This window comes from Macrobrachium nipponense, chromosome 6, assembly GCF_015104395.2.
Source record: "Macrobrachium nipponense isolate FS-2020 chromosome 6, ASM1510439v2, whole genome shotgun sequence".
In the NCBI taxonomy this organism is placed as follows: Eukaryota; Metazoa; Arthropoda; class Malacostraca; order Decapoda; family Palaemonidae; genus Macrobrachium; species Macrobrachium nipponense.
This window is the reverse complement of record NC_061108.1, coordinates 131,692,727-131,707,368: the sequence shown is the minus strand read 5'-3', so window position 1 is coordinate 131,707,368 and position 14,642 is coordinate 131,692,727. Positions and strand designations below refer to the sequence as shown.

At 34.0% G+C, this 14,642-nt stretch overlaps 1 protein-coding gene across 1 annotated transcript in view; it reads right to left on the bottom strand.

Annotated features, from left to right (window-relative positions):
* The window catches only part of LOC135216229 (sorting nexin-2-like), a 131,412-nt gene that overhangs the window by 3,328 nt on the left and 113,442 nt on the right, over positions 1-14,642 (bottom strand). Inside the window, 9 exon segments of the mRNA XM_064251380.1 lie at positions 1,238-1,381; positions 1,529-1,597; positions 2,073-2,303; positions 3,465-3,476; positions 5,459-5,580; positions 8,499-8,562; positions 8,564-8,641; positions 10,638-10,776; positions 11,507-11,631. Of these exon segments, the coding sequence (XP_064107450.1) occupies positions 1,238-1,381; positions 1,529-1,597; positions 2,073-2,303; positions 3,465-3,476; positions 5,459-5,580; positions 8,499-8,562; positions 8,564-8,641; positions 10,638-10,776; positions 11,507-11,631 (984 nt within the window).

Below are 14,642 nucleotides of genomic sequence, written 5' to 3'. Positions count from 1 at the left end.
AAACTTCATAAGGTAAACTTCTACATCTAAATCTTAAATGTATTAGATTTTTCATAACCTTCCAAGTAACAGGTTAGAAAGAGCAAAACACTTGTGTAACAAACTCTGAGCCACCCCCCACAACAAATACTATAATAAAATCATAAAGTAAGTAAATAGTTATAATTGAGAACGGAAGAAAAACACCAGAGAGAGAGAGAGAAAAAAAAAAATCCTTCAAAATTTGCTAGTGCTACCAACAAAAATCAGGAAAATGCATAGATATAGCACATAAATAAAGGTCACATGACCTAGACTAACACCTGAAAACCACTGGAACTGTCCATGCTTGCACAAAATCTAATGCTCCTCTTTCATATGGAGAAATTTTGACAAATGATGAATCATTTAGGTAATAGGTTTTAATACAACAAATACAATATTCAGCAGTTGCTTTAAAATTGTACATCTACTTTCAAGCTACTAAAAAATATATATTCTTACACTAACAAGATAGAGGGTTCTGACAAAATTACAAGCCTCTAAGCATGGACTTTTTAAATCAAATTCTGGCAATTACAAGAAATCTTGAGACAAACACTAATTAAATCTTTCATAAAAGAGGAACTAGACTAAAATGATAATTTAACATTTAATGGACAGATATGCTCACATGAGTAGCAATAACATATTTTGGGTGGACAACGGATTCACTCATGGTGACAATATAATGTACCATTGATTTGGGGGAATCAGGCGGGAAAGAGGTGCCACTACTTCTATAGCCCATAAATTCACTAATGGCAACTTTCGGACTGGCTAAGATGAGGGACATGGTGGCTCAAGGCTTAGTTTTAATCTTTACTTCAAGGAGGATGCACTGCTTTTTTGTCTTACATCATGTCTTTTTGTAAATTTGCTTGCTCATAAATATACCAAGGGGTTGATGTTGGATTTAGTTCTTATCTTTTATGATAGTAAGTCAGTTATAAATGTATTTATTAGGAAAATCATGTATAACTTCGTAAAATTTACAACTGTTTTGTAAAAAGAGGCCCCACAACGGGTTGTAAATAGTCATTTTCAACTTCTTGTGAAAGGTAGGGAAAATTTTGTATTTTTTTTCTTACACCATGTGCATTTGCATATCTTCTGCTTTCCATTGATGTGTTTTTATTAAATTAACCGACCTCAAAGTTTTGCCGGCCTGGGGTTCCATAAAGATTTATTACCCCAGCTGCTAAGGGTTAATACTGACCTCTGCCACCTCTTCCTGGGCTTGCTGAACTTTATCCATCCGTCCTGCCAACTCTGCTTTGGCCTTAGCTTCTCTTTTCTTGGCCAACATACTCTGAGCATGTTGCCAAGTTTGGAATGTCTTGACACGCTCATGAAAAACGTCCTGCAAATAAAAATAACATGATCACTATTTAAAGTACAACTGAGATAATAACAATGAATTTGAAAATTAAGTAAAAATAGTAAGTGTGTTCAAAATCAAAAGCACAATAAATAAATCACATGCAACAAAAAGACAAATCTAACTTGCCTTGACAGCACCAATTAATTGGATATAGTCTTTTGTAATCTCACTTAGGTAGTAAAAATCAGCATCAGCCTGTGAAAAAAAATGAACCATTAATAGTGTAACCAGATATTTAATTATTGTAGCCTTTCACAAACAGTGAAAAATACAGCTAATAGGCAAATTTCCCGTGAATAATGGGTATATAAGGTCCGTGGGAAAATCTGCGAATAGGCGAGTCTGTGAATAGTGAGGGTCGACTGAACAGTGTAAGACTAATAAGGAGATATTGAAAAAATACTGTAGTAATGTGTACAAGTAGGCACTACCCCACACTAGCTAGGACTTGATATAAAAATTTAAATCTATTATATTAAGTATACTAGAAGAAGTCACGTTTACAATTCTTGGAATAATATGGAACAGAAAGAATGACAGTATGTTAACTGAATGTAGTATATGCATATTTAACTAATAACAGACATCTAATTTACTACTAGTATATTTTCAACAGTCTTAGGAGTGCTGTGCTACTTTGTTTTAACATTGCTGAAAAAAATTCACAAACCTGTGCATGATGAATAGTGTGGGTGCGTTCAGTTGACTCTGCTAACTGATGAAGTGCACGACTTAGAGCTGAATGTTCTTCAACACTACTGAGAATAGCAGCTGACTTAGCAAAGGATGCAGTGCTGACAGCCAAATCACGACGATAAGCAACTAGGCCTTCCATAGCAAGATGAAGTTTGCGCAGCTGGGCATCCAAACTTTCAATTTGTTGAGTTTTTTCTTCAAACCACTAAGGAAAAGTGAAATTTGATAAAATATTAGCATTGTAATTATAGTTAATTAATCACTACTTCCATCACTACCAACATATTAAAATGTTACTCATTAACAAATATTTTACACAGCTGCAATACATTAGTCCTACAAATAACTATTCTTCAATAAAACTATAATGCTTTGCTATAATAATGTTAAACATAAATTTACCGTAAAACTATTATGATACAGTATCAACAATATTACAAACAGGTAATTTAAACTATTCTGAAGTTATGAAACTTACTAACAATTTAAAATCCAAAAACAAACTCAGAACTATGAAATCAGAACTATGTACAGGAGTCCTAAAACCATCTCAAAGAGAACAATATATATACAGTATATACTCACCATAAATATACTAATTAACCCAGGCCATACTACTACAGTAACTTTTAAAAATTTCTGTTCTATTTGAAGTAATCTGCAGTTAAAGTTGATACTTTTCAAAACAAATTAGATCAAAGCACCTTAATAAATATAGTGTGTAGTCAGAACAGCTTTAACCATTGGCATCTAAACTAGTGTTCAATAAACAAGACATCTTGCTCCAATATATATAATGTTCAATATACATACTGCATTCCAAAAATAGTCAACAGCCTGTTTCCCCAAGTACCACAGAAATGCTTGCAAGATTCAATAACAGAATTAACATTACAACTAAGATAACTTCAAATTCATAAGATACAGCTGCTGGTGCACCCAATACACAAAGCCAGAAATAAGAACCTGAAACCTAAGCAATTAAGTGAACATTTCACAACCATAAGCAGATATCCAGAAATTGCCTAAACCCAGCAAATCTTAGGTAAGCTTACTGGTATTGGTAGTTGCATACCAGTTCTGCGAACATTTAAAAAAGCCTACCCTGAATTTGCTTGTATAAATGCGGATTTATCGCATTCTCATAAAAAAATTAATCCTTCAAAATTAATAAAACTATATAGTATAAGAAAAACTGGATCTTTTACAAAATGGCTTCCAAATTGGAAGAAGGGTTCTGCATCTGAAGCAGTATCAAACCTTTCAAGCCTTAAAACTATAAAAACTATAAAACAAAAAAGTAAAGCAATACCACCAAGATACATTACTTAAAATTAAGAAACCTAAAACAAAAAGAGGACATTACCTGTCCTTCAGCCTGGAAGCATGTGAAAGGTGAAAAAAAAAAGAGTGCAACTTAAACAAGAGGGCACAATGGTATTACTACAAAGTACCTAGTCTGAACGTGTCCATAGGATGACCCCAAGTACACATCAACACCAAAATGAAGAACTATATTCTATACTATTACAAAGAAATCAAAATTACACCTTCCAATCATATTCTTACATTTACGCAATAAAAACAAATTTTAAAAGACATTTTTGCTGAATATTCAAATGTTAGTTTCTCATCTTAATTCTAAATGGTTTCAATTGGCAATATAATTTCTGAAGATAGCTACTTCCTCTTCAAAATAAATACAACTCAATTTCATTTGCAACTATAGTCCACATTTTACACCAAAGGCAATAAAATACCATATCTCACTTTAAATACACCAACCCCTTCCAAAGTCAAATCAGTTTCACAGACAAGGAATAAAATACATTTAGTTACCAATTATAAAACATACAAAATATACTTAAAAAAAAAACTTATACTATATGAATCATAGAAATTTAAATACAGGTAAGCAAACGAGATTATTCATAATTACATGCAAAATTTTTCCAAACAAATAATTAATCTTTAAATCTTCAGCTGAAAACCCTTATGGACAGAGCCAACAGACTATAAACTGAAGAGGGCTCCCAAAGGGAAATTAGCCCCCAGGTGAGACAAGTTATAGGAAAAGGTGATAAATAAATAAGAGGGTATAGAAAATAAAACTAGCATACCCAAAATTCAGGAGACATCAGCAAACAGCAGCAATGAATTTGCCTCTCGCTTAAATATTTGGAGATCACAAGACTTCACAACTGCACTTAGAAAACTATTCCACATTTTAGTTTTAACCAAGATCAAACTCCAAGCAGAGCGAGTAGTATTAAAACCTGCTGCTAGAAAATGACACTATTTGCAACAGCAGCCTGCCTAGTGTTGAGGACAAAATCAGGTAGGTCATGTACAGACGAGTGCATAGGATATTTGTTGTTGTAATACATAATTTACTAATTTTATATCAATGCCACAAGTCAACATGAGAGTCGGCAAAATAACCTTGACTGACGACATAACTCTACCCAAGAGTTTGAGATGAGAATCAGCACAGGAAGACTGTACCTACTTACCTTGCCTCCATACTATTTACTACCGTTAATTTTCTGGCCTAACAAGAAAAAGATCTAACAACACTGTAGTATACTGAAAGCAATGCCAAATTAGAAAGGCAGGAAAATACAACTGCAGCAGATATGGAATATTCAATGTATGACAGATGGAGGAAGACATACTATTGAAATTAAAAAAAAAAAAAAATGGGGACATACCAAACTTGTATTAAAAATACAAATAGCAGTATGATGCAAGGGAACGAAATATAAAATACAGTGTTTTCCAATCTGCTCACAGTATGAAAGGACAACAGAATGAGATGATTTAAGTAAATTATGGGTACTACAGGATGGTAGCAATTCATAACATAGCAAATCAATAAAAACATTCTTCCTTCTGGAACCCTACATCTTTGGTTTCATTTCAAAGAAAACATCTCTAATTTAAATTGGCAAAAGGATTTTCAGAGTATGGTCAGTTTGAATTTGTTAATATAGGGAAACTCCACATCTGCTGTGCATGATTTCAGTAACATAAGCTTATCAAGTAATTACTAAATCCCCAGAGTGCAAAATCAGCTCTGGGATATAACATCTTTTATTACATCTCTCACTTTCCCTCTTCTCCTGCAGTCTTTCCTCACCTAGTTTCCTGCTTTTTTTACGATGCTCTTTTAATTTCACAACATGCTCAAAATCATAGTAATAATATAACTTCTATAAAATTATAAAGGACAGCTTGGTGTAGTGTCCTCCACCTGAAGTAATGAAATCTACCTAACTTCAGTACATACCAGAATGGCAGGATTCTTCTCATGTTTCCCTAATTTACTTGAAATTTTTTAACCTTAAAAAATTTTCTTACCTGATCAGACTCATCCATTTTGAAGGTCATTTTATTGACAGTCTCACCTACACGATTGAAAAGCCTTAATACACCTGCGCTGCTAAGTGCTGAAGTCTGGGTAGCCCTGGGCAACTCAGCATCTGGAGGTGTTATATGAAAACAGGGTTTTGATTTATGAAATATTAATGTACAAAATTAAAAGAAGCCAAAATGATTTACAGTTGCCCTTGGAAAACCCAGGCAGTCCCCGGGTTACGACGGGGGTTCCGTTCTTGAGACGCGTCGTAACCCGAAAATCGTCGTAAGCCGGAACATTGTCAAAAATCCTAAGAAAACCTTACTTTTAATGCTTTAAGTGCATTCAAAACTATGTAAACTGCATTCTTATTGCATTTTTCACCAAAAAAAACTTTAAATATTGATTATTTTGCATTTTTGGTATCATATTTCATCTGCCAGATCAGCATTTGTAGGCGTCGTAACCCTGGAAATAATTTCTGATGAATATAATTGAAAAGCGTTGTAACCTCAGAACGTCGTAAGCCGAGACCATCGTAACCCGGGACTGCCAGTATAATTTGTCTCGCTCCCTTAACCTATCTCCTTGTTTCTGACGTAAGTGATGTTTCTGCAGACTTATTTGATTGTAATACATAATGCACTATTGGTACCAAATTGCAATATATTGCAACAAAGTATTACATTACAGAAAGTTTGAAAAAACCCTATACATATACTGAAAGCAAACTGCAAAATACATTAGGCAGTTCCCAGTTATCAGCGATCCGGTTTTATGACACTTGTCTAGTGCTGAAAATCCTGAAATGCGCAGATTTCTGGTTATCGGTGTCAACAACAGAGTATTGGCCCCAATACATACCTAACAGCGACACCAAAATCCTGTTAGCAGTGCCGATAAGCGCCAAAAATTGGCACCAGCAATTTTCACTTATCAAGCCGTCGGAATGAAGCCCCCCCCAAATAACCGGGAACTACTACCACAATTTTGCATTCATGTCCGTGATTAATGTTCCAAAATACTGAATTAAACTTAGTTTGAAGGAAAACCTGATGCTGGTTTTTTTCATCTGTTAACCCTTAAACGCCGAAGCGGTAAAAAAAAAAATGTCTCCCGTGTGCCGGAGGTGTTTCAGAGTGAGCGCCGAAGCGGAAAAAATATTTTTTTCAAAAATTCACAGCGCGCTTAGTTTTCAAGATTAAGAGTTCATTTTTGGCTCCTTTTTTTGTCATTGGCTGAAGTTTAGTATGCAATCATCAGAAATGAAAAAAAATATCATTATCATATATAAATAATGCGATATATGATAGCGCAAAAACGAAATTTCATATATAATTGTATTCAAATCGCGCTGTGCGCAAAACGGTTAAAGGTAACGAGTTACTTCTTTTTTCGTTGTAATGTACACTAAATTGCGATCATTTTGGTATATAACACATCGTAAAACGATAAAAGCAACACAGAGAAAATATTATCACAAAATAATGCATGAATTCGTAACGCACGGACGTAAACAGATATTTTTTTCAAAAATTCACCATAAATCTAAATATTGTCCTAGAGAGTTCCAATTTCTTTCAAAATGAAGACAAATGATTGAATATTACTATACTGTAAGAATATTAGCTTACAAATGCAGTTTTCGACCATATCTGACTAGGTAAAGTTGACCGAATGTCGAATTTTTTATATATATATTTTTTTATATGCAATTATTTCAGAAATAAGAAAAGCTACAACCTTCAAATATTTTTAGTTTTATTCTACATGAAATTGCGCACATTTTCATATATAAAACTCTATGAAATGCCTAATATGAAACGGAGCAAATATTCCGAGAATGGAACGTACGCATTTCGGAGATTTGTGGCTGAGAATCCGCGTGCTGAGAGAAGGAAAGATTTTTTTTTAAATTCACCATAAATCTAAATATTGTGCTAGAGACTTCGAATTTGTTTCAAGATGAAGATAAATGACTGAATATTACTAGACTGTAAGAGTTTTAGCTTACAATTGCGTTTTTCGACCATTTCGGTAGAGTCAAAGTTGACCGAAGGTTGAAAATTTGTCACTTATCATTTTTAATATGAAAATATTTCAAAATTGATAAAAGCTACAACCATGGGTTGTTGTTTTTAGTTGTATTGTGCATGAAATTGCGCACATTTTCATATATAAAACTTTATGTAACGGCTAATTTAAAATGGTGCAAACATTACCACAATCGCATGTATGATTTTTTCGGAAGAGTTACCGCGCGGACGTAAGGAAAAAGTTTTTTCATAAATTCACCATAAATCGAAATATTGTGCTAGAGACTTCCAATTAGTTGCAAAATTAAGTTAAATGATTGAATATTACTAAAATATTAGAGTTTTAGCTTACAATTGCGTTTTTCGACCCTTTCGATAGAGTCAAAGTTGACCGAAGGTTGAAATTTTGGCACTTATCGTTATTTATATGAAAATATCTCAAAACTGATAAAAGCTACAATCATGAGTATTTTTTTGTTGTATTTTTCATAAAAATGCGCACATTTTCATATATAATACTTCATGTAACGGCTAATTTAAAATGGTACAAAAATTATGTCAAAGTGACGAAATAATTTCCGAGATGTGTCACAGATACTTTTTAGTGCGGCAAGAAAGAAATTCGCGCTTGCACGCCTGCGTAACGATTGTAAACAAAACAACACCTTGATCCGTGAACTCCCAGCATCCCCCAAGGCGCGTGATTCAAGAGTTTTCGGCTGGTAGGCCTAAAAGTATTTTTCCGCGAATTTTTAAAAAAACTTTTGTATGTCGACGTAAAATACGTCCAGTCGGCACCCGAGAGACAAAAAATGTCGATGTAAAATAAGTCCAGTCGGCGTTTAAGGGTTAATGTACCCTAGATATATAATTTGTGAAATTAATTTCAACATGCATCCCATTTAGTTAACACTTAAGAGCAAATATCAATATCTTAAGGAGATAAAAGAATGGGCTACAATTTTTCAAAAAGACAAACTAGTATTCTAAACTAGGAAACACTAACCAAGTTCTATGAATTCCCTGAAATCTGGATCTGCTCGAAGGGTTGGATGCGCTCCAGTGCGATTTCATGTAACGCTCAAGTGATGCCCTACGCTTCTCAATGAAATCTTGGGAACCAGACTCTGCTGTCTTATCACTACCGAGCTGAAAATGAAGACATACATAACAGCATGTACTAATATAAGAGAAACCTTGCCCATTAAAGTCATGAAAAAAATCTTTTCCTTTCTTTTAAAAAAAAGTAAGTGAAAAAATTATGGTACATAACAAGACTCTTGCTCTATTATAATACCATAACATAGTTACAAGACCAGTGTCACATTAAAACACAAGCATCATCCAGTGGCCTGTCTGGCCAGACCTGTGAGAGTAGGATAAATTAACTCAGTTGTCTGGTTGACCTACATAATACTACAGTGTGAGGGGAAAATTAGAGCAAAGTTTAAGTTGGATGGCTGATTAAAAACAAAATTTGAAATTACAAAATTACAATTACAGCTGACATACTACTATTGTAAAAGAAAAGTACCAAAACCAGCAACAATCAGAGTATATTTACAGGGATATGTAGTACATTCCCCCATGAAATTATCTCAAGACTATTCTCCCTTGTATCCTGAGCTGAGGTGTGAGTGTTGCTATAAGTGTTACCATATAGTAATTTATGGAACATGCAAGTGATCTTAATGTTCTCCGGTAAAATTTCCTCAAATATCAAGGTGCAAAATAATGATTATGATGTGATACAGCCCACTTCCCCTTTTATGCCATTTTTGCACATCCGAAAGGGTTAAATCTCGAACAAAACTCAATAAGTAAGACTGTTTATAGGCCTTTGACTGGATCCTCCCTCTCATCTTTTCAGTGACAGTCTGACTGGATCCTCCCTCTCATCTTTTCAGTGACAAAATTTTACGCACAGCATTAAGTAGCTTGAAGAAATTCATAACTATTATGTTATACTACTATGTAATCTAACAGCACTAATCACAATCATGCTTCTATAGTACAGATTTAATCATACTTTCAACAGCTGGGGAAACAGCTTGAATGCTCTAAGGTGATCCAGATTCTTTAACTCTATTCTAAACTTAAGGAATTGGGTGATTAGACACTGAGCAATGCAGAACTGTACTGTATATTCTAATTTAAAATATGTACGAAGGCCTATCAATATGATGAAATCTTTTTATATTGTCAAGTTTCAACCACCGTCCCTGGTTTGGTCAAATACAAGTGACTTACATCTTAAATTACACGATAAAATCCTTGAATTGTTTTTTTATTCAAAAGCTTAGTATTGATCTCTGGCATCACCATTATAAAACTCTTCTAAATTCTTGTAATCCTTTGCATTCACATTATATCATCCACCATAGAGTACTGAATTTCAAGTTATTCTAAGTCTTGTCTTTTATATTATAAGCTTCAATACCAGATATTTTTCTTGAAATTCTGTTCCTTACGTGACTAAACCTATGGAATAATCTTTCTAATCAAATAGTTCAATCATCTGAACTTTCAAAGTTCAGACTGGGTGAAATCCTTTATTAGCAAGCTCACCAGGGTAATTTCTTACCTTATTTTATACATTTCTTTGCTACAGCCTACTTTTATATTGTTTAATTCTATAATTTTATGTTTCTTTCTTTGTAATGAGCTGATTTCCCTATTGTCACCCTTGGGCTTATGGAGTTTTGCTTAAACTATATACAGTCAACCCACAGACTAGTATTTGCAGTTCCGGATTCGCGGACTCACCGTTTCGTGGATTTTTCCATGGAACATACATACACAATATTCGTGGGAAATTAGACTGTTCATAGTATTTTTCATAGAGAAATACTTATTAATCACTGTATTTTCATATTTTCGTGACTGAATGCTCAAGTATATAAGTGCTTTTAGAGGGTTTTTTGAAAGTCTGAACTCTCAAAATAGGCCGTTATATAAATTTTTAGAGGGGTATCAAGTATTCGCAGATTTGAGCTATTCACAGGGGTTGTGTACAAAGGCCCCCCAAATACTACCAGGGGTCGACTGTATAGTTAAAACGAAAATCTGCAAAAATATGATCCTCAATTCAGCAAAAACAGTATAATACACAATATCTAATTCACTTTTCCCCTGCAAAACTAACCTTTATTTTTGTAGTGCCAATGGCAGATTTTTCAGGAGCAGGGGGAATGATACGACCACTGTGTAAATGCTTCTCGACCAATTTTCCATGAAGTCCTAAGAAATCACTAAATCTTCTAGTTACACTCCAATTTTTCTTCCTGAAAAAATTTTGGGAAATTGAAAACACAAACTGGTAATTCCACAATACCTGTAATTTAAATTAAAAAAAAAATTCATAAAAAAGTGGTACAGTAGTACCTCAGACTTTGAACTTAATCCATTCCAGAAGGTTGCTCCAAATATGAAACAAATATCCCCATAAGAAATAAAGGAAATCAGGATAATTTGGTCCAACCAATCCAAAAAGTCTCCCTTTTTACATTTTTATCTATTATTAATGTGTTTAAAAGTTAAATTAAGTGAGTAAAGTAATAAAACAGTACATTATACGAAGCAAAATTTTCAATTAATCTGTAACCAAGCACAATCAGGACTATGTACGAATCCCTAAATAATTTTGTATGATCTAAGGTTCAATCAGTAGTGGAAATCAAACCATTTTCATATTAAAGATACCAAATAGACTTATGGAGATATTTTTTAAATGACGCACAACAATACACAAATGAAATAACACAATGTATTTAAAGTAAATATAAGTACTGTACATAAAAAGATAAGTACCATAACAGAGAATCCATTTTTGCTATAAAAATGTAGGATGCTGTTGAATCTATTCCTTTTAGAAAAAAAGAAAAAGAGCCAACCTAATTTGGTTCTCTTCCATAAGAAAATCTTCATTTTGAAATGTTACTCTGTGATCTTGTAAAACCACTCTAGATAGTAAAAATAGCTTACTAACAACAATCAAAACTGCAATTAATTTACCTGAAGTAAGTAATATTGGTTTTGGTAGTGACTTTATATGCCATGTATGAGCTCATCCCCTCGCCAATCTTCTGTGGGTCTGACACCTGGATTTCAATGAAATCATCTCCACTTTCAGCCTCCACCTGCAAAAAACAAGATGAATTTTAATGAAATACAATAACCATAATTATTGGAAGCACTCTACAACTCTGTTTCTTATCTAATAATCCCACATTGTTCGAAACCAAATGAAATAATCTAGCAGTAAAAAACTTTTACTGTATGAACCCTGTGTATTTAGATAAAACTGCTGAATATACATTTAACAAATGGCATTATGTACACAAATCTAAGCTATAGAGTATTCACCACTTCTCTGGAAGAAAAGGACTAACAAATTAATTAAAGCTAAAATCTATTTAAGTTGTAAGTTGCTGCAAAGCATCCAATAAGAAAAGATGCAACCTTAAAACTGCATATATCACTCAAGACCCAATACACTAAAAATATATTTACATAGATTCAAGTACTTCAATTCAGTTTGTTACAAGAAAGAAGCCTTGTATTTGGTCTGTACATACAGTAGTACCTCGAGATACGAAATTAATCCATTCCGAGGCGCCCTTCGTATCATGAGGTTTTCGTATCTTGGACCACATTTTACATGTAAAATGGCTAATCCGTTCCAAGCCCTCCAAAAACACCCCAGTAAATTTCATAATAAAGCTAAATTGACCTATAAACAATGAAATACTACAACAATTTGGACCATTCAATACCTAAATTAAGAATAAAAATGCAAAACCTGTAAATAAAGTGTATATTAGTGTACAAGAAATATTATTACTGTAACGTAAAATGTGGAAGCTTACCTTTCGAGTGAGGGTACGTACATACGTAACTATCCAAGGAAGATTGCTTCTGCCTACTTTTCACAATGTTCCTGTGTGAGCCTTTTCGGGGGGTGTCTTCTACAAATGATTGCACTTTATGAAAAGCGGCTTTAACTTTTGCCTTTTTTTTTTTGTACATATGTACGTACGTACACTTTAAAAAATATACGTACGTACTACATACGTAACTATCCAAGGAAGATTGCTTCTGCCTACTTTTCACAATGTTCCTGTGTGAGCCTTTTCGGGGGGTGTCTTCTACAAATGATTGCACTTTATGAAAAGCTGCTTTAATTTCTGCCGATTTTTTCTTTTTTTTTTTTTTTTTTTTACTTTCCGTAGGTTTTTTGTTTTTGTTTCTTTTTTTACAGAATTTCAACTTTCTTTTTTTGCACCTCATGACTCTGTTGGCCCTGGTGTCCATCAAAACCCTGTTCAACCAAATGCTCTCTCTGCAACTGATTTGGGTACTGAATGTTCGGCTGCTGACCTTCAACATAAACTGAAGTGCCTTGATTATACGTACTACTGGTATGCATGTTGTAAATGATTGGTCTACACCCTCTGTTCAGCAGGGAGTGGAGATTCTACCAACCTTGCAAAGTTTCCAGTTATCCCATGAGAGAGACCTTGATCACTTATCCCATGTGAGAGATCTTGGTCACTTTTTTTTTTAAATACGTACAAATTGACGATCCCGAAAACAAATACTGCGTGCATACTATAACAATGCTGGTACCGAGTGGCCGAGCCACCACATGTACATAGTAGATGCATGATGGGAGGGACGCTGGCCAATAGGAGAGAAGGATTTCATGGCCGCGACTAGCATCAGGAACCAATGGGAGAGCAGGGGGATGGTGGCGAGTCTACTAGAACTAAGATGGCGGCACGATTTTCAAAATTGTTATCCGGGCGAATCTCGGACTTTCAGAAACCTATCGTATCTTGAAAACTTTTCGTATGTAGAGCCGTTAAATTTTTCATATTGGCTTTTGGATCTCGAGTTTTTTGTAAGTTGAGCCTTTCGTATCTCGAGGTACTACTGAACTACTGTTCCAGTCTTTCATTTTGAACTCATACCAACTAGTTTGACAAAAACATTATTGCAAGGTTTAAAAAATACTAATCTGGAGTGAGAGAAACTTCATCTCTGATGTCAAAACTTTCGTAAATATGGTCTTGCACATTTTGAGATAGGCATGTATTATACAAAATGTAGTCCTCTCACTGTGAAGGTAAATAAATTCTTGCCTCGTGTCCATCAACAGACTGCAAGAAAGTACAACTGCTTGGTAGACAAAACGAACAATTTCGAGTCCAAAGTCATTGAAATTTCATAAAATTTCATAAAAAGTAAGTATAAGTTTTAAAATACATACTAACTTTTCCTCCTCACTTGCCACACAGTTCCCTGAGGCTACTGTAACACTCAACTGGAAAATTTTCAACAAATAAAAAATTAACCAATTCCCATTATTCAACTATAAGCCGTTCATTAGAAAATCTGAGCAACTGGGCAAAATTTAATGTACATTTCAGCTTAATTAGTACTTTTATTGCTATGTACAGTGGTACCTCGAGATACGAAATTAATCCGTTCCAAGACGGCCTTCGTATCAAGAGTTTTTCGTATCTTGGAACACATTTAACAAGTAAAATGGCTAATCCGTTCCAAGCCCTCCAAAAACACCCCAGTAAATTATATTTCCAGGCCTAAAACACATGTTCTTGGGTTACGATGGAAGAAATATGACTCCAAAAAGGCAAAATACTGTACATACTTGAGTATTATTCAACTGCATATAATGTTCAACCCCATTTTTACTGCATATATTAGGACTTTGGCATATGTCCCTTAGCAATAAGCCTAGCCTATGTTAGCGGTTGCTACTGTAGCCTAGTTTATGATTCTGACATCTAAACCTAAGAGCTAAAAGCTTAGAATATGCCAATAAAATGTATAAATAATCAGTATGTACTCATTTCAAATAATTATTAATTAATCATTAACTATAATACACAAACAAACAAAAAACAAACCTTTCAATCGATTGTTTACATTCAGATCTTACCCGTCTTACGAGTATGGAACGAGCGCCAAGCAATCATTTTTCCTAGCACACAGTAAGCCATAAATTGTCATTAGTATCTCTCTTCAACTAATGAAACCACCAAACAGTATAATAACCATTCATTTCTATTCTTTATTCTATCTTTACCTAACGGAGATACCGAGTTATGACAGCTATAATGAAACA